This window comes from Microtus oregoni, unplaced genomic scaffold (genome assembly GCF_018167655.1).
Source record: "Microtus oregoni isolate MIOR12 unplaced genomic scaffold, Mior012 000014F_ref0000157, whole genome shotgun sequence".
Classification (NCBI taxonomy): domain Eukaryota; kingdom Metazoa; phylum Chordata; class Mammalia; order Rodentia; family Cricetidae; genus Microtus; species Microtus oregoni.
Window position 1 is genome coordinate 9,331,242 of NW_024543073.1, and position 20,642 is coordinate 9,351,883.

The 20,642-nt window shown below is 36.7% G+C and overlaps 1 protein-coding gene across 4 annotated transcripts in view; it reads left to right on the top strand.

The window, feature by feature from the left end:
- Ipo11 (importin 11) overlaps positions 1-20,642 on the top strand; it is a 168,501-nt gene that overhangs the window by 52,890 nt on the left and 94,969 nt on the right. For all 4 annotated transcript variants that reach the window (XM_041663574.1, XM_041663576.1, XM_041663575.1 and 1 more), the window contains 7 exons: positions 3,076-3,166; positions 7,341-7,388; positions 8,108-8,213; positions 11,231-11,357; positions 12,224-12,257; positions 12,809-12,849; positions 13,401-13,517. In XM_041663574.1, coding sequence (XP_041519508.1) covers positions 3,076-3,166; positions 7,341-7,388; positions 8,108-8,213; positions 11,231-11,357; positions 12,224-12,257; positions 12,809-12,849; positions 13,401-13,517 — 564 coding nt within the window. The remainder of the gene's footprint in view (positions 1-3,075; positions 3,167-7,340; positions 7,389-8,107; positions 8,214-11,230; positions 11,358-12,223; positions 12,258-12,808; positions 12,850-13,400; positions 13,518-20,642) is intronic.

The following is a 20,642-nucleotide window of genomic DNA, read 5'->3' on the forward strand; positions in this document are numbered from 1 at the left end:
TGGGATTAAAGGTGTGCGCCACTACCGCCTGGTTTGAAGTACCTTTATTTTTAATAAAGTATTTTTTATTGTTTCATAGTTTGTTTTTTGATTTTTTTTTTTTTTTACAAAAAACTTGGGTATTTATTTAGTGGGTTATGGAGGGGAAACGGGAGAAGGGAGAAGAGCACAGAGAGAGAGAAACAGAGAAGGGGGTGTAACATGAGGTCCTGCTTGTTGGGGTTTCTGTCCTGCCCAGTTCCCACAGCCGGCAAGCCCCGAAGAAATTACACAGAAGTCTATATTAATGATAAACTGATTGGCCCATTAGCTCAGGCTTTGTATTAGCTCTTTTAACTTAAATAGTCCATTATTCTTATCTATGTTAGCCACATGGCTCGGTACCTTTTTCGGCAGGGTAGGTCACATCTTGCTTTTTCTGTGGTCTTGGCAGGACTGGGGAGAAATGGGCTTCCTCCTTCCCAGTATTCTGTTCTCATTGCCCCACCTTTGCTTCCTGCCTGATTGTCCTACCTATACTTCCTTCCTGGCCAATCAGCATTTATTTAAAATATGATCGACAGAATACAGACAATTCTCCCACACCAAGAGGGAAGGGGAGGAGGGAGAGAGGCAGAAGCTGCCTCTTCAGGAGAGAGGAATGGAATGGAAAGGACTTGCTTTACAGTTTTATACACTGATATAATGATGTGCTATATTACCCTTACCGCTTAGTATGATTCTCAGAGATCAGCCCATTGCTTTTGTTATAGGACGCTTTTAAAATACATTATTAGTAAGATAAAATTATCGTCTTTATGAACATTTGTAAAAATACGTATCAAGCTGTCCTTTGTTAATTATCTTTATATAACTTACTAATTTTTTCTGTGTTGTGTTTTTTCGGGAGGATGGGGTTTCACAGTATAGACCAGATTAACCTTGAACTCAAAGAGATATCCCTCTTTCTGCCTTCCACGTGCAGGATTAAAGATATGTGCCACCACATATAAGATTGGTTTTGATTGTTTTTGTTTCTACTTTAAATATTTTATTCTTTTATTTAGAGACTAAATCTGACTATATAGTTCTGGCAGGACTGGAATTCACCATCTAGACTAGACTGGCTTAGTTCAGAGAGCTGCCTGCCTCTGCTTTCCAAATGCTTACATGCTTGCAAGATTTTATTTTTATTTTAAATTATATGAATGTATAAATGTATGTGACTGTGTGTAGGTTTGTGCACATTAGTGTAGTGCCCATGAGTGTAGAAGTAGATACCGGTCCCATGTGATTGGAGATATAGGCAGTTGTGACCTACTTGGCATGAATGACTTTTTAAGCAAATTTAAAAAATGTATCTGCACGTTTTTGCCTCCATATATTCTGTGCACCTCGTGTGTATCTGGTACCTAATGAGGCCAGAAGATGGTACTAGATCCTCTGGAACTTGTGTTATAGAGGGCGTTATCTGTATTGGCTGCTGGGAATCAGACCTGAGTCCTCTGGAAGTACAGTCAATGCCCCCTCTTATTTTTAAATGATTTATTTATTATGCTTATAGTGTTCTGCCTGCACACCAGAAGAGGGCATCAGATCTCATTACAGGTGGTTGTGAGCCACCATGTGGTTGCTGGGAATTGAACTCAGGACCTCTGGAAGAGCAGGTAGTGCTCTGAAGTGCTGAGCCATCTCTTCAGCCCCATGACTCAGTGCTTCTTTGTTGTTGTTTCTGCTATTTATTTATTTACTTATGGCTTTATTTAATTAGCAATTCATTTATTAATTTTGATTTTTTTTTTTTTTTGAGATGTTTCTCTGTAGCTTTGGAACCTGTCCTGTAACTCATTCTTTAGACCATGCTGGACTCAAGCTCAACAGACATTCACTTGTCTATGCCTTTGGAGTGCTGGGATTAATGGCATGCACCACCATTACCTGGCTTTTTATTTTATTTTTTATTTCTTAAAGATTTATTTATTTTATTTTATGTATATGAGTGTTTTGCTTGCGTTTACAATGTGAACTATGTGTGTATATTTTCTGTCCAGCAGTTTTATGGACATTGTATCCCCAGGAAGTGGCATTATAGTTTGTTGGGTGCTGGGAACTGAACCTGGGTCTGCAACTAGTGCCATTAATCACTGAGCTATGTCTCCAGCCCATGCCTCAGTGCTTCTAAGAGTCCAGGTATGTCTGGAGAACTGACTCAGCGATTAGGAGCATTTGTCCCTATTGAAGAGGCCTCCGTGATAACTCACAGCCATCCTTAACTCCACTTCTGGGGATCCATTGCCTTCTGGCTCCTTGGGCACCAGACATACATGTGGTTCATTTACATACATGCAGGCAAAAACATAAAATAAATATTTAAACAAAAAAATCCAAACAAAGCATTCTTTTTGTAGCTTGATAGTTTTGTTACTGTTTGTATTTCTTAAAAGAAATGCTGTTTTTCATGGTAAATTGAGTTTATGAACTACAGTGGGTGACTATGTCAATGAAAACACATTATTAAATATATTAATTCTGTTCTTGATACTCAGTCATTTTGCTTGCATATAAGTGAGTATGGCTGTAGAGTGATTTTTAAAGTACAGTGAATTAAAGATTCTTTGAGCTGGGTGTTGGTGGCATATGCCTTTAATCCCAGCACCGAGGAGAGAGACAGGCAGATCTCTGAGTTTGAAGCCAGCCTGGTCTACAGATCTACAGGAGTTCCAGGACAACCAGGGCTACACAGGAAACCCAGTCTTGAAAAACAACCAAAGACAGACAAACTTTGTGTCTATAACACCAAGTGTTTGAAGCAATGAAAGAAGTTTCCTGTGTGAATTGGCTTTATCATGCATTCCTTTGTTTTATTATTTTAGAAATGGTGCTAGAGATAGAAGCCTGGGCCTCATGTATGTCTTACTAGCAATCTGTTCAAGCACTGAGCCCCAGCCCCTATAGTTTTGTTTTTTAATAAATCAACAGTTGGAAACATTTGTTTTAGAATTTGAAGATGAGTGTCCCTTTACTTTGTTGCAGTAGCCAATATAATATAACATTTTTTAAAAACTAGGAATCTGTTCTTTTTTTCTCCCTCTCTAGCCTTGCACTGAAGTATTATTTATAGATATATTCCATGAATATAATCAGACTCTTACTCCAGTACTTCTAGAAATGATGCAAACTCTTCAAGGTAAGCTCTTTGTAATGGTTTGCCATTTAATGTTGAGTCAAGATTGCCTAAATGTTTCCTGCGGTCACTGCTCTGTGTCTTGGTCATACATTGAATACGAATTTGAGAAAGACTGAGTGTGTTCTTCCCTGCAAAAGTGGTATTGAAGTCAGCCTGGAATTACAGTTTTGAATAGGATACATCTTGCTGTTGTAAACAAATAGCACCAAATGACAGGTGTAGGAAACTCTCTAGAGTGTGTTGTAGAAAGTTAGAAAGGCTCAAGTAGTTTTTTAGCCTTATAGTTGTAGCAGAAAGGAGATTTAAAAGATGACAAAGCAAATTTTGAAGATTTGATTATTGTACTTTATACACAAGTAGTACTTTATATACTAAGTAACTTTGATTAGTCTGTCAGATGACAAAGCAAACTTTGGTTATTTGATTATTGTGGTAGTTAATTGCTAAGTAACTTTGGTTAGACTGAAGCTTCCAGATACTATGTTCACTCTGGCTTTGTTCATTCTTTACCTCAGTGCTTGGCGTACTTCATTATTATATGTTGATTGATTACCTTGAGCAACTAATTGATGTGCTGGGAACAAGAAAGTGATCAAAAGTGCTCCTAAACTTCTAAGTTGTTGCTTTATATACAGTGGCATGCATTTTTGGAGTATTTTTGTTTTTTAATTTTTTTTTATTGAGAAAAGAAGAAAAAAAAACAAACAAAAAACAAGTTTCCATCTCCTCCCAGCCTCCCATTTCCCTCCCCCTCCTCCCACCCTTCTCCCCCTCTCCCCACTCCTCTCCCCCTCCCTCTCCAGTCCACAGAGCAGTCCGGGTTCCCTGCCCTGTGGTAAGTCCTAGGTCCTCCCCCCTCCGTCCATATCTAGGAAGGTGAACATCCAAACTGGCTAGGCTCCCACAAAGCCAGCACATTAAGTAGGATCAAAACCCCCATATCTATCACCGTGCACAAAACTCAAGTCCAAATGGATTAAAGATCTCAATATCAGCCCGAACACACTGAACCTGATAGAAGAGAAAGTGGGAAATACCCTACAACAGATGGGCACAGGAGATCGCTTCCTATGTATAACCCCAGAAGCACAGACATTAAGGGAAACATTGAATAAATGGGACCTACTTAAACTGAGAAGCTTCTGTAAAGCAAAGGACATTGTCACTAAGACACAAAGGCAACCAACTGACTGGGAGAAGATCTTCACCAACCCCGCAATAGACAAAGGTCTGATCTCCAAAATATATAGAGAACTCAAGAAACTAGACTTTAAAATGCTAATTAACCCAATTAAAAAAATGGGGCACTGAACTGAACAGAGAATTCTCAACAGAAGAAGTTCAAATGGCCAAAAGACACTTAAGGTCATGCTCAACTTCCTTAGCAATCAGGGAAATGCAAATCAAAACAACTTTGAGATATCATCTTACACCTGTCAGAATGGCTAAAGTCAAAAACACCAAGGATAACCTTTGCTGGAGAGGCTGTGGAGGAACGGGTACCCTCATCCATTGCTGGTGGGAATGCAATCTTGTGCAACCACTGTGGAAGTCAGTGTTTCGGTTTCTCAGGAAATTCGGGATCAACTTACCCCTGGAGTATTTTTAAATTAGAAAAAACCTTCAGAGAGAAAAGGCTTCAAAGACTGAAGGAGTTGAAGACCCCTCAGACAAGCCAGGCAAGGCTTTTTGCTGGAGGGATGGAGGAGTATAGGAGTGTATCCAGGAGACGAACATGCTGGTAGATGCTGCAGAAACGCCTAGAAGGTAGACGGAGAGTAGATTACCCAGTTAGTTGGGTCAAGACCTGAGTAGGTAGATATGTGAAGAAACCTGAACAGGAGGATCTCTTGGAGAGAAGGAGATTCTTAACCTTTCTTTTTTTCTCTGAATCCTATTAGTTTTTGTCTCTTTAAATTACATGCCAAAGGGAAAAATAAGATGTCCATCTATTGTAGTAATTGTTAAAAGTAGTTTATGCCTGGCGGTGGTGGCGCACACCTTAAATCCCAGCACTCTGGAGGCAGAGGCAGAGGCAGAGGCAGGCGGATCTCTGGGAGTTCAAGGCCAGCCTGGTCTACAGAGCTAGTTCCAGGACAGCCACCAAAGCTACAGAGGAACTCTGTCTCGAAAAACAAAAAACAAACAAACAAACAAAAAGTAGTTTGAGCTTTGTTTATTTTCATGTGGTTTACTTACAATATATAGTTAATTTCTTTAAGGATAGTTAGAAATTACTAAACTTGATGATGCCTATACTTCTTTTGTTACTCTGTTTTGATTTTGCACACTTTTTAGTCTATTCTTTGCTTATTTTTTTTTAACTATTTTAGGATAAGCCAGATGTGTTGGCTAGTTTTATGTCTGTTTGACATAAGCTAGAGTCATTTAGAAAGAGGGAACCTCAATTGAGAGAATGCCCCCACCAGATTGGCCTGTGGGCAAGTGTGTGGTACATTTTTTTGACTGATGATTGATGTGGGAGGATCTAGCGTACTGTGGACAGTGCCACTGCTGGGCTACTGGTCATGGGTGCTGTATGTATACAGGTTGAGAAAGTCATGATGAGCAAGGCAGTGAGCAGCATTTCTCTGTGGTCTCCAGATTCCTGCTTTCATTTCCCACCCTGATTTCCCTCATTGATGAAGGGTAACTTGAGAGTTGTGAGGTGAAATAATCTTTCACTTCTCCCAAGTCACTTTTGACTTGGTGTTTTATCATAGCGATAGAAACCCTAACTATTTGGGATACATTCTCCTTGGTTATTTTCTGCTATTAAGTTTTTCAGTGACTTCACAGTTGAGTTTTCTTTCTGGTTCTGTATCAGTTTTCTTATTTTGGGTGTACTTATTCTAGCTGATTGGAATGTTAAGCTTAACAATTCATACTTACCAGTAACAAAGTACTTTGAACAACATTATATATATATATATAATATTTATATATATAAATATATATAATATTTTTATATTTATAATATATATAATATATAAATATATATAATATATATAAATATATATATATATTTAAAAGAAGATACATTTAGGTTAATTGTGTTTTCCAACTGTGGGGTCGTCCTTCATGAATAGTACTTCACGATCTGCCCACACTTCATTCTAAAGTCTTTAAATTTCATAGTGAAGTCATTCCTATGAGATGTATATACAGTGGACTACTACTTAGCATTAGTAGAGTCAATATCATTTATGGCAACATGAATGGACTTGGAAAATACTATGCTAGTGTACTATTTCACATGTTTTCACCTACACATAAATATAAAATAATCAAGTTCATAAAAGCCAAGAGTAGATGGTGTTGAGAAAGGTTACTGGTGGGGAAGTGAGATAATGGTCAGAGCACAGAACATCACTTGGGATAACTTAAGGCTGTTTTATAAATTGTGGCAAAAGATAGTCAGCAGGAGGAAATATCAGATGCCAATTAAAAAAAAACATTAAGCTGGGTGGTAATGGCACACACCTTTACTTCCAGCACTTGGGAGGCAGAGACAGGTGGATTTCCGTGAGTTTGAGGACAACCTGGTCTACCAAGTGTGTTCTAGGACAGAGAAATTCTGACTTGGGGAAAAAAAACACATTCAGTATTTAAGGAGGTAGGGTAAGTATTTGAGGTGATGGGGTATTAACTACCTTGGCTTAATTACTCTACATTGTTTGCACAAATTATAATCTTTTTATACATCACACATGTCTATGAATCATATATTTAAAATACAAGTTTAAAATACTGCTTTTTAAAAGTAAGTTTTGCCCTAGAAGACAAGTACTACATGTCTTACTCGCATGGAATAAGTGAATATTGGTCTCAGAAGTTAAGAGAAGAACGGTGACTGCAGAGGCTGGAGAGAAGTTGGAGTGGGTGGGAGGAGAAAACTACATAGGCGGCTAAGTTCTCATGTGCTGTTGTACAATAAAGTAACTAATAAATAATAATTTGTTATATTTCAGAAACCTAGAAAGACAGGCTTTGAATGTCTTTACCGTAAGGCCGTGATAAGTTTTTCATAAATATGCTTAAGTTGATTAGAACAATGTATAGATAGATTAAACTTGTTTGTTCATATATAATTTTTATGAGTTAAAATTAGTTTAAAAGTTTGAATTAGGGTTTTTTTAAAATTTTTACTGATAATTTCTTCCCTTTTTTTCAGGTCCAACCAATGTAGAAGATATGAATGCACTGTTAATCAAAGATGCCGGTATGTTGAACTTAAGCCATCTAGAAAGGCGTATTGTCCAGTACATAGAGGATCTGTTTTGTGGTAGATTTTGTGTCATGAGAATTGGGGTGTAAAAATAGCTAAAATGTAGGAATTGTCAGTTGAAGGGGATAACTAAGTATACAGTTAATTCTGCTATTGTATGAAATGATTAATGGTGTGGAAAACAAGGGAGTTATGGATAAAGAACTGTGACAGCAGGTTGTAAGGTGAGGCTGCCAGAGGAGGGCCCCAGGAGGGTTGTAGCATTAGGGTATGATGACCTGGTACAGTAGAGTTGTACATCTGACTGCTCATTGCTTTAACTGCACAGTAACAAGCAGTTAAGGGATTGTTGTGCAAGATGAATTAGGGAAAAATAAACTGGGGTCAGATAATAAAATACAGCTTTCATTTAGAATCATATATTATTTTATAATATTTGAAATTTGACTCATGTTACAGTGGATTTAGTTTTCTGTTTGAAAATACTAAAGAGTGGGAAAAACCTGGAATAAAATAATTTAAGCAATGTCTCTAAAATGTTTTTAGTAATCTCAATGTTCGTATTGTATATATACAATATCCATATTCTTATTGTGTGTGTGTGTGTATATATATAATATATCCTTATTATATTTCATGTTTCAAAGTAGGTTCAGATTTTTATATAAGACCAAATATCTAAAATCTTTAATTTCTTTATTTTCTCTTCACAGTGTATAATGCTGTGGGATTAGCTGCTTTTGAGCTGTTTGACAGTGTTGATTTTGATCAGTGGTTTAAAAACCAACTTCTTCCAGAATTACAAGTTTCTCATAATAGGCAAGTAAACACCTATTTTAGTTTCTTGATTTTTGAAATAAAAAAGTATTATAGTAGTATATTACTTGTGTTTTAAATAAATAAAGCTTGCCTGAAGATCAGAGGGAAAGCAACCACACTAGTCAGCTATACAGGCCAGGGAGTAGTAGCACACACTTTTAATCCCAGGACTCAGCAGACAGAGGCAGACGATATCTCTGTGAGTTCAAGACATCTGTGTGAGTTCAAGGCCATCCTGGGCTACACAAGATTGAATTTGTCTAAAAGAAACAGAGCTCACACAATCCCAGCATTGGGAATCATACGGCTTTAATCCTAGTACTAGGAAGGTGGAGACAGGAGTGATATGGCTAGGCAGAGAGGGAAATATAAGGGGGAAGAGAAAGGAACTCACTGGAGTGTGTAGTCTCCAAGATTTGTGGCGATAGGATCTTGCTTATTTTTGGTCTGAGGTAGAGGTACAAGCCAGTGGCTTTGCTTTTTCTGGTCTTCAGGTTGAACCCCAATAATTGTCTCTGGGATTTTATTATTCATGCTATAAGGTATGATTTTACTTGTATCTCGCACACAGAAAAAAATGTAAGACTTACAAATATACAAATATAAGCAAAAGATTTATCTTTTATGTTACTTTATCTTAAGTGTAAATCCTGAAAGAAGTATTTGATGTAATATGAAATAGTTTGTAAAGCCTGGCGGTGGTGGCGCATGCCTTTAATCCCAGCACTCTGGAGGCAGAGGCAGGCGGATCTCTGTGAGTTCAAGACCCGTTGTTCTACAAGAGTTATTTCTAGGACAGGCTCCAAAGCTACACAGAGAAACCCTGAACTGGAGTGAGGGGAACTAAAGAAAAAAAGAAATAGTTTGTAGGCGAAAAGAAATAGAACTTTTTGTAGAGATGAAAGCAGATGAAAGTACTCTGAGTTTCTGGGAGAAGCTATGTACAAAATAAGACTGTTGGCCGCAACAAGGTCTAAGGTCGTAAGTAGCCCAGCTGAAGTGATAGCCACGAAGAGTGAGTGTTGTGGGGACACAGTAATACAGTTGGTCGTTGAGAAAAAGTAGAGGAGATGGAAATGCCTTGCGCGTACAGAAATTGAATGTACTTGACGTTCCTACAGAAGTGCTTAATTTATTATTACCAGATCCATATGGCAGTTAGCACTTTGGCCCAAAGAAATTTGGCCAGTTAAATAGTAATTTATAGCTTGTCCTCTGGAGGCTGTTGGTATGAAATAGCCTCTGACAGTGCCCACAGGAAGCTCGAGAGCCTTTGAAGGAGTAAAAACATATCCCTAGAGAGAATTGTGAGTCCCTTTATCCTTACACCAGGGAGGTCATTTGATTTAAAACCTCACTGTCTCATATAGTACTTCCCCTTGGATGCTGCTTAACATTTTGAAATTGTTGCTGAGGAAATTAGTTTCAGTTCATTTAAATTTATATACAGAACTATGTAAAATATGCTGAGTATATGTTGAAATGTTAATATTTTGAGTATGTTTGGATAAATCAAAACTATTTGACTTGCTTCTTATTTTCTGTTAGACTGATAATCTAGACCAATGTTTCTCAGAGTTAACGTACATTTGTTTGACTCACTGATAGGTTGTCTTGTCACATACAGTCCTGGTCTAGTCAGTGTTACACATGGGACAGTGCTTTTATAGCCTGTGCTGCTGCTGCCAGTTTAGGGACAGTTCTTCGAGTCCTGGCTGCGGTAAGCCTAAACTGGATGGATATGACTGTCCCCTTGGAATTTCTGAGTTTTATTTTCTTTATTTAGAGTAGAACTAAACATGGAGATCTCTGAGGTTTCAGTCTAAAAACTGATAGTTTCGTTACTTTACACTACACACCTTGTTATTTTTGATTCTGTGACTATTTAAACAACTCCTACCCCAGGAAATGGCGTTCTCCACTTTTCATTGAAGTGATATTTATCCTTAAAAGTTCTCTCAAATCCGTTTCATTTACTGTGTTTTAATTCTTATTGCTGGGCTGTATAATTTAGAGTTAAGGAATGTTTACATACATTTGTTGAAACTTTAGTTAACATTTCTTTTTCTGTTCAATTATCTTTTAAGATTGTGACCTTCTAAAATAACTGTATACTTATCAGTTTGTCTTGTTTTACTCAGAAATAAATAGAATTTTGTCACTAAAGGTTTATGACAAGAAGATATTTTTAGTGGAATTCTAAGATAGAAATATTTTGAATTTGCCACTTTTCTTTTTCTCTAAGAAAAATCTTGAGAAACATCACTTTAGTTAAAACTATCAGAAATAAATTATTGTTACTGCTAATTCTCTGTAGTTTTAATGATTTAAGACCACATATTATTCTGAGTCATGTTTGGTAATTGCATACCTCTTTCCAAATCATGTAGCTAGAATCAGCAAGCTTATGCAGATATTATTTAGATAAATATAAAGGCTCCTTTACAATGAATGAAAATAATATTTATGAGATTGACTGATGGAAATAGAAATATAGATATAGGCTATTATTATTATTTTAGTAAAGAGAGCTGCGAGGTACAGAGAGCTACCAGCTACAGGATTTATGGTGTTAGCATTGTTTGTAGTTGCTTGAGGAAGAGAAATTTATATACCTATCTGTGGTTCAAAGTGCTTTTGCGTGTGATACTGGGGACCCACCGAGGAGCATCTTCATGTGAGACGAGCACTCTACCAAAGGTCGTCACTCTAGTGTCACCTCCTCACTCAGGCAGTCCTTGCATTCCCTGTCTCCTTTTCCTGGAAACTGGGACTACTGACTATACAGTTCATCAACACAGAAGCGTCAGAGAACACCGTACCTGTATCTAAGAGCTTGAGTTTCCTTAGATCAGGACATTACTGTTTCTTTTGTATTGATATTTAGAGGTTGATTTTTATGTAATTGCAAGTTACATTTTTTTTACTACAGTTTAGATTTAAATGGAATTTACTCTAAGTGAAGTAGACCTCTTTAAATACTAAATATTTCACTGATTTTTTTCTCTTCCACTTAGGTATAAACCATTGCGACGCAGGGTAATTTGGCTCATTGGTCAGTGGATTTCTGTGAAATTCAAGTCTGACTTGAGACCCATGCTGTATGAAGCAATCTGTAACTTACTTCAAGATCAGGATTTAGTGGTATGTCAGCCTGATGAATCAGCATCTCTAGACCCCAAAACCTCCTCGACAGTGTCAGCTCTAGAAGAAAAAAAACATGGTTCTAGAGAATACGCTAGTTACTATTACAGGGATTGGAAAGTGTAACACTTAGGAAGGGAATGGGTTCTTAGCCAGGAAAGAAAGGTTTTAGATACAATTTTAAAGACTAGAAGGTAGAGTTTAGTCATGTTACTTGGTCTGGGAACTAAAGTCAGAATAATAAGATGTTGCTCTTATGAACTCTCAGATAACGTACTCTGTGCATTGAAATGTGAGTCTCAGAGTCTAAAGCTTGTCTGTGGGTTTAAAAAAGCTCAGATCATTTGGGAGTTTGGAATCTTTGCTGTAACTGAGATTAGATTAAAGGTGGAAGCTTAAACTCCTCCTTCCTGCCTCTCTCTGTCTGTCCCTTCCTTTCTCCCTCCCTCTCTCCTTACCCCCTTAACTTGTGTGACTTCCAGCTTGCCAGGTTCCTTCTTTTCATGCTGCTCTCTTTTCTTTTTCCCCTGGCATCTTCTGCTATTTTCCTTCATCTCATGCTCTCCATTCACCTAATGGCAAATTCTTCTCTTCTTGGAAAGCCTCCTGCCATAAAGGCTTCTTAAGCAATTATAGAAAAGCTGGGAAGGTCAGAAATGATGGTACTTGTTCCTTTGGTCACTTGTTACAAACTCAGGTTTGTAATCCTTTCAGTTCCACATGGCATATGCCCTGTGATTGGATATAAACAGAAACAGGAAAGTGGTTTGAAAGAATTTTTCTGTCATCTAGTACTAATGATTTTCAGTAGTTCTAAGAATGATTAAAAACTCTTATTGTACTTTGGTTTTTTTTTTTTTTTTTAGGTTCGAATTGAAACAGCAACAACTCTGAAGTTAAATATCCTTCAAAAAAATTTTTTTAAAAAGGTTTATTTATTTATTATGCACATCAGAAGAGGGCACCATGTGGTTGCTGTGAATTGAACTTAGGACCCCTGGAAGAGCAGCCAGAGCTTTTAACTACTGACTCGTCTCTCTAACCTGACAGTAGTTTTAATTAGATTAATTTATTTTTTTTTTAAAAGTGAAACTTGAAAAGAACTTTCTAAAGGACTCAACTGTAAAGAAGTTCAGCTTTTTTTGTTGTTTTGAGTTAGAGTGTCCAGCCTGACCTGGAACTCTACACAGTCAAGACTAGCCTTCAACTTCTGGTCCTCCTGCTTCTGCCTCCTAGTGTGGGGATTATAGGTCTGCGCTGCCACACTCAGCCTTAAGTTTAACATTTTAAAATTGGTTACTTTGTGAAATTTCTTGGTAGGATAGTTAAAATGTATTTTTCCCAAAATGTACGGATTATAAACATATATTTGTTATTTCAATAATTTGCTGTAGATGTATTTTTATCTTGATAAATTTCATTCATTTTCAGTATTCCTTAACTCTATTTACCTGTTGATGATTTTGAATTTAGAACAGATCAATTTTTACCGGTAAGAATATTGGTTTCAAGGTTTTGTAACAATTTCTACTTATGTCTTTGAAATATATATATATATATATATATATATATATATATATATATGATTGAAAGAGTCAATGTACAGGTAATTTGTGAAACACAAAAACAAGTGTCAGGTGAAAATATATGTAGAATTTAATATTTTTGCTTTATCTATATTTTGGAAAATATAAAGTATTCTTACAGTGCTTATAAAATAGATGGTCATTTCATTTATGTTTTTCAGAATTGACAGTTATATTTGCTTTTATAACTGAATTTATATGTATTTTTAATATTTTAAAAACATACCTTTATTTATTTATTGTAAGAGTGTGTGTGAGCATGAGCATGCTTTGATGTATACACCTTTAGCAGTAATAAGGAAAAAAATAGTCTTATATACTGGCAGCTTAAGTATTGATAAAGTTTTATATTTTTTCTTATTGCTTTGACATATTTATATTTATTTGTGTTTGTATTTGTATATTTGTATATGGTGAATTCTCCATTTCAGAACCTCTGTTCTTTCTTCTACTGCAGTATTTGGAGACCATGTTCACACTGCTTTTTCAGCTGCTGCAGCAGGTTACTGAGTGTGATACAAAGATGCATGTTTTGCACGTCCTCTCATGTGTGATTGAAAGAGTCAATGTACAGGTAATTTGTGAAACACAAAAGCAAGTGTCAGGTGAAAATATAAATGTAGAGTTTAATGTCTTTGCTTTATCTATATTGTGGAAAATATAAAGTATTCTTACAGTGCTTATAAAATAGATGGTCATTTTATTTATGTTTTTTGGAATTGACAGTTATATTTGAATTTATTAAAAGTGACAAAGAAAAGCCAGTTGTGTTGGCAAGTGCTTGTTAACCCGTGACTGGGAGGCTGAGGCAGGGGGATGATTAGGCAAGATCCTGTCTCTAAAGACCAAAAATGAAAGACTCAAGAATATTTAAATATTAGCATTATATCTATGGTGTGGAGATAATGAGAAAGGAAATTTTTTTAAGTTTTAAAGATCTAGTCTGTGCTTGACAATCTTCGAGTTCAGAGTGTTTAATGTCTCAGCAATATGTATTTTAGCAAATACAAGTTTTGTTAGGAATTTGTTTTTACTGTGTTTTTTTTTCTTTAATATGTCCATAGATTCTTCTAAATATTTATTATATGTGTGTGTATGTGCACATGTATGGCCCAGAGGTGAGAGGACAGCTCTGGGCAGAAGGTTCTCTTCTTGCACCTTGTATTCAGACAGGGTTTCTGTTGTGTGATGTTTTACTTTTTTGGCTTTTTGAGGGGCCCCCTCCTCAGCTCCCAAATAAATCACACACAGTCTTATTGTTAGTTATGAATGCCCGGCCTTAGCTTGCCTATTTCTTGTCAGCTCTTCTTAACTTAAATTATCCTGTCTATGTTTTCCCTTTGGACTTTTATCTTTCTTACTTTCCTTCTTCCTCTGTGGCTGGGTGGCTGGCCCCTGATGTTCTCCTCTCCTTGTTTCCTTGTCCTTGGCTTTCCTTCTATTTACACTCTGCCTGCCAGCCTCGCCTGTCCTTGCCCCTGCCTTGTTATTGATCATTCAGCTCTTTGTTAGACAATCTGTGTTTTAGACACAGAATAAACAAAAGCCATACACCTTAAAATAATATTCCCCAATAGGTGTCTAGTTGTGCCACCGATCTGCCTTTTTGAGCGTCTAGCTGATTGTCTTATTTCAGCCTCAACAGTTTGCTGAAGTTCTTGGATTGCAGATGCTCACATGGCAGCCAGCTTTTTACAAGATTCTGGTAATAAGAGCAGTCAGGTCAGTTTTGCTCAGCAAGTGCTTTTTATCAACTGAGCCATCTTCCTGGCCCTAATTTTACTTAAAAAGTTTTTTTTTTACTTAAAAATCAATATATATTATATAAAATAATATATATAATAAAATCAATATGTATAAAAATAAATATATATATATATAACACAAAGGAAGTATACAAAAGTATAGTACAAAAATAATATACTGTATATAGTATAATACAAAAATAAAATACCAAATATACATATATGTATTTGGTATTTTTGCTCATATTTATCCATTGCTTAGTATAAAAATGATGTTTAAAATTTTTTTAAATCTTTTTATTTATTCTTCTCTTATATAACACACACTGACCATATATAAAGCTGTACTCCTTTCAGTCTCCTCTGCCTTCTCTTCCCTGTTTCTCATCCACTGCTCCTGTGTTTTCTTCAGAAAAGAGTAAGCTTCCAAGAGATAGCCACTGAACATGGCATTATAAGTTACAGTAAGGCTAGACACAGACCCTGACATCAGGACTGGACAAGGGAACCCACTAGGAGGAAATGGGTTCCCAGAGCAGGCAAAAGAGTCAGAGACACCCTCAGTCCCACTATCAGGAGTCCCAGAAGAACACTAAGCCAATAACAATAATATTTATGCTGAGGACCTAGTGGAGACCCATGCATGTTCTGTGATTGCTGCTTCAATCTCTGAGTTCCTATGAGCCCTTATTAGTTGATTTTTGTGAGTTGTGTTCCTGTGGTATTTTCAGCCCCTCTCCTTTGATGTTTACGTTCCTTCCTCCTCCTCTTCCATGGGTTTTTTTTCAAGCTCCACTTACTGTTTGTCTATAGATCTTTGTATCTGTTTCCATCAGCTGCTGGAGACAGCCTCTCTGAAGTCTCTGTTCTGCTTCTGGTTTCTGGTCATTTAGGCAATGTCAGGCATGAGCTCCCTCTTGTGGCGAGGGTCTCAAGTCTCAAGTTAGCTCAGTCATTCCTTGGCCACTCTCACAGCTTTAGCCACTATACCCCCAGCTCATCTTGAGGACAGCAAGGTTTTGTGGCTGGGTTGGTGTTCTATCACTGGGAGTATTGCCTGGTTACAGAAGAAGGCCAGTTCAGGCTCTGTGTCCTCCATTATTAGGAGTCCTCGCAATAATCACCCTCATAGGTTCCAGGAAGTTTCTGCTGTACTAAATTTCCACATCACCCTCTAAATATCCCCCCCCATTCCAGTTGTCTCTCTCTGTTCTTCCCTCCCCCACCTGATTCCTCCTCTTCCTTGTCACCCCACCCTGATCTTCATGAAAAACGAATCATCCAAAAAACAATGATAATTTGTGTATGTCTCTGGCTTTTATATCTTAGTTCTCCACTTTATATATTTTTGGAAAGCAGAGAAATATTTCTGGGATAGTTGGTTTTGGTGTTCACAGACTGAAACTACTCTTGGATCTACTTATTGGCGAATCCAGACACTGTGCAATAGTCCCAGAGCTATTGATGGGAATAGCTACTAATTATTGAGTGATAATCATACACCACTCTTCTATGCCAAGTGCTCTGCTTGTATTTCTCATTTTATGCTTACAGACTTCTTTGGTGGAACTTAAAATGAGTAACTGGTCAAAAGTTTATACTTCGTTGTAGTTTCTTGAGGCAGCGACTTATGTAGCCCAGTCTGGCCTCAGTATAGCCAAGAATAACTTTGAATACCTGATCTTCCTGCCTCTCAGTTGTTGGGATAACAGGTATGCGCCATGGTGTTCAGATAAAACTTCATAAATTTTGATGGTAGTTCTAGTCTTAAAATTAAACAGTGCTTAATTGCAAAGGCAGGTTTGAGTCACTATTAATTATTTAGAGCAGATCTTGGCACTGGTTTAATGTAGTATTTCTCAGCACTTTGGGATTTTATTACAAGCAGTATATTATTTCATTTGGTGATGGTTTTGAACATTTAGTTTGCTTATATAGATGTCTAACTGAAAGTGTTTTTAAAACTGTTAAGTCTCTGTCCTTGGTGTTCAGTTTGAGTAAGGTATTTAAATTTGTGTCAAGTACAAAATGGAATTATAATTTGACCTCAGCCAGTTAACAGTATATTATGATATGGAATTATTACAAATGTCTAATATGCTTTAGAGTGTCATACATTTGCAGTAAATTATTTGCTAAATGTTGATTATAAAAACAATATTTGCCCATTTACTTGTGTAAATGTGGCTAGTGAAAATTTCTTAAAGTTTTTTCCTTGTACAAATGAATTCCCTTACACATCTCTGGAAATGCCATTGCATTTCTGTTCACACTTGTCTTTCAGGAGCGGAAGCTTAGGCAGTTTGGGCGGGAACAATAACCAAGAGCTGAGTTATCCACTATACATTCTTAGTTTTAAAACTGAGACCAAGATGGAAAAAGGTTTTTAAAAAATCAATTATTTGATTCTTTAACTTTTGGTAACCTTTGAGCAAGCTTATTTATTTCCTTGTCATACATACCTTCAAACTACCTCTCACTGGCCGAATTTGACTTTTGTCTGATTTGGTTCTTTGTGCCATAGGGTACAATTACTTGAATATTAGTTCTTATTTTTGAAAAAAGTCTTTTTTCCCCAATTTTATTTATTTTTACTTGTATGGACGTTTTGCTTGTGTGTCTGTGTATCTTGTACATGCATGGCTCCCGAGGAGATCAGAGATCCCTTGGAACTGATGGGTCCTTTGGGAAAGCAGCTGTGCTCTTAACTGCTAAGGCATCTCTCCAAGCCCATGACAAAATATAAAAGCACAATTGCCCGACAAGTATATAGTTGAAATAAACATACAATCCAGTTTTATGTCGCACAGTCTTTGAGCTTCCATATATCTAAAGAAAAAGGAAAAAATTAAAGGGTTTCTGTGAAATATATTGTTGAAATTTTATCTGAAAGATGAGATATCATTTAGGATTTATGACAGTTTTTAACCCCGAAGACAGGGCCCTTCTTAAAGCATTTGTTAACCATTGCATAGTTTATGTTACAGTTTCAGAATATATTAGGACAGTAAGTGAAGATCTCCTTTTATCTGGACTAGTGCTCAGATTCCTCTCCTTCCCACCAGAACACTTAACATGAGGCTTTTCAGAACACGTAACAGGAAGCTGGTCCTTCAGTCCATCTTCAAGTGTATATTACTGATTATTCACACGTGTTATAGATCAGGTTGAGTAACTTGGACTTGAACTTTATCCCATTTGTTGAATTAGTAAATGCCCAATTTCCTTTCTCAGCCACCACTCTCCTCTGACTCTCAGTGAGTTTGAGTATTTGAGATACTTCTTAGAAGTGGAATCAGGGTTTCTCTCTTTGTGACTGATTTTCATTTAGCAGACTCTTTAAGGTTCATCTGGATTGTTGAATATTACAGATTTCCTCATTTATTTTTAAAAGCTGAGTAATATTTTTAATCATTCCTGTGTATCCTTGAGGAAACCAAAGCTTGTGGATGCCAGTTACTTATAAAATGGCTTCACATTCTCCCCTGTACTTTAAGTCATATTGAGATTACCTATAATACACAGCATGACGTAAACAGTTGCCATGCTGCACTGTTTGTGATACACTAACTAGAGTGCCCCCCCCACACATACATCCTGGATATTTTCTATTCATGGTTGGTTGGGTTTAAGGATTCATAGATACACTGCACTATACATGTTATTTCTTGTATATAAAAATATCCTTTAAAAAAATTAAGATGAAATCACTGAAATATTTAATAGTTGCAGTTCTGAATGTTTGAGAAACCTTCATACTGTTTTTCATTACTAGACGTACCATTTGTCCCTAACAAGAATGTACAAGGGTTTCTCCTCCACATGCTCACCGCTTACTGTTTTAAAAAGTAATCATGCTGACGAGTATGTGCTTTTGACTTCATTTATGTGATGACACTAATACATTTTTAGATATCTTTTAAAAATAATGTGCAAGTGATTATAAGTGGCCTGCTTCAAAATTCATGGGTTTTTTTTGTTTGTTTTTTTATTGAGATAGGATTTCTCTGTAGCTTTGGAGCCTGTCCTGGATCTAGCTCTTGTAGGCCAAGCTGGCCTAAAACTCACAGAGATCCACCTGCCTCTGCCTCCCTAGTGCTGGGATTAAAGGCATGTGCCACCACCGCCCGGCCAAAATTCATGTTCTAGAATTCTTTGTAGAATTATATATAGTGTTTTTTTTTCTTAATCTCATTTCACTTATAAATCTGAAGATTTCAAAAAATTTTCCAGGATAGAGCAACATCCGTGTATTGTTCACCTAACTTCATCATCTACCACCATTTTATTCCGTGTGTTCTTGTTTTGTCTGTCTAGTGGTCCAGGTAATCACTGTTGTAAACTGCTTGATTGTAATCACAGGTGTCATACTAGCTCTCTCTAAGAAACAGGCTCCTCATCCTCCATCCTAAAATCTCCATTACATTCAGAAAATGTCATATTGATGAACTCTTTTCTTTGAAATTTGTGAAGCTTTTTTTTAACGTATTAATTGACCCCATTGTATTTAACTGGAATGATCTTGAGATAGACCATTTAACTAAGTTGAATTAGCTATTAAATAGATGTTGATTGTTTACTATAATGCTATAATTCAAATTTTGAAAATAAAAATGAGTTAATACATGAAAGTAAGGTGAGACATGAGTCTTTTTAATATTCGGCTTTATCTCACTTAAATATTTTTTGGGAAACTATCTGTCTCATTACTGTTGTCTCAGCAAGAGGAGATGTTAACAGTTCTGTAGATTTGTTACCTTTTGAGAGTTTGGTATTGTATAAGCAGAATTAACAAAAGCCTTTGTGGGAGCAATATTTAATTTAAATACATGAGGTAGAATTTGATAATGTTGAAAGTCGGATAGTCTTAATTTCTTTCATCACTAAGAATGCTCTGCCTGTAGAATTTCCATTATTATCCTAAACTTGGGGCTTGGGGTTGGTTTGCATGTATCTGTATGCGTTTACGTTTATCTGCCCATCCTTCCAATCAGCCAGCCAGCCAGCTTTTCAGTAAATTCATTATTAGACCAGTGAGGAAGCTCAGTGGATAAAGGAGCTTTCTGTGCAAGCCCTTATGGTAAACTGAGCCTGAGCCCTGGAACCCACATTAAGGTGGAAAGAGAGAACTGACTCCACAGAGTTGTTCTTTGATGTCCACATGTGTGCTACCGATTCTGTCCTATCCCTGTGCCAACAATGAACTTCAAATTTACTGAGAGATTGTGTTCTATTTCTGTATTTCAGTTTATATTAAAAAAAACAGATTTACTTAATCAAAGCATACTGGGTAGAGCAATTTTATTGTACCTCTCTGTGTTTGTGTGTGTGCACGTGTATATGCATCTGAGTAAAGACCCAGGGCAGCTTTTAGTTTTTCTTCTTCAGGAGTCATCCGCATTTTTCTTTAGCTAGGGTCTCCAGGTTGTCCAGGCTAGTGTGGACAGCGATGAAACCCCGAGGATCTGCTTATCACCACCATCTTTTCAAAGTTGGAATAACTAGCACACACCCATCTTTTTTATATGTGTTTGGTGGATTGGATTCAGATCCTTTTCCCTTCACAGCAAACCCTTTCCTGACTGAGCCATTTCCGTCGCCCACAGTTTCACCTTTTGTAAGAGTTCTCCCTGACCTCTACACACTACCTCCTCATTATTGCCCCTGCTCTTTTTCTTTGTGAGGGCTTATACAGCTTTCCTACGTCCTTTATGATGCCATGTTCTCAGGAATTGTCTCAGGGAGATGTCATCAGAAAACTGTGGACTCCATGGATAAATGCTGACTCATTAAAATACAGTATAATTTTTATGTAAGCTGTTTTTTTTTTATTAAAACTCAGGGTATAACACTATTTTTTATTAACCTCTAAGTGATGTTTTATATCATCAAGTTTTTATTCAATAATAACTTTGATACTTTACCTAAAATTATTTAAAAATATTTTCCACAGA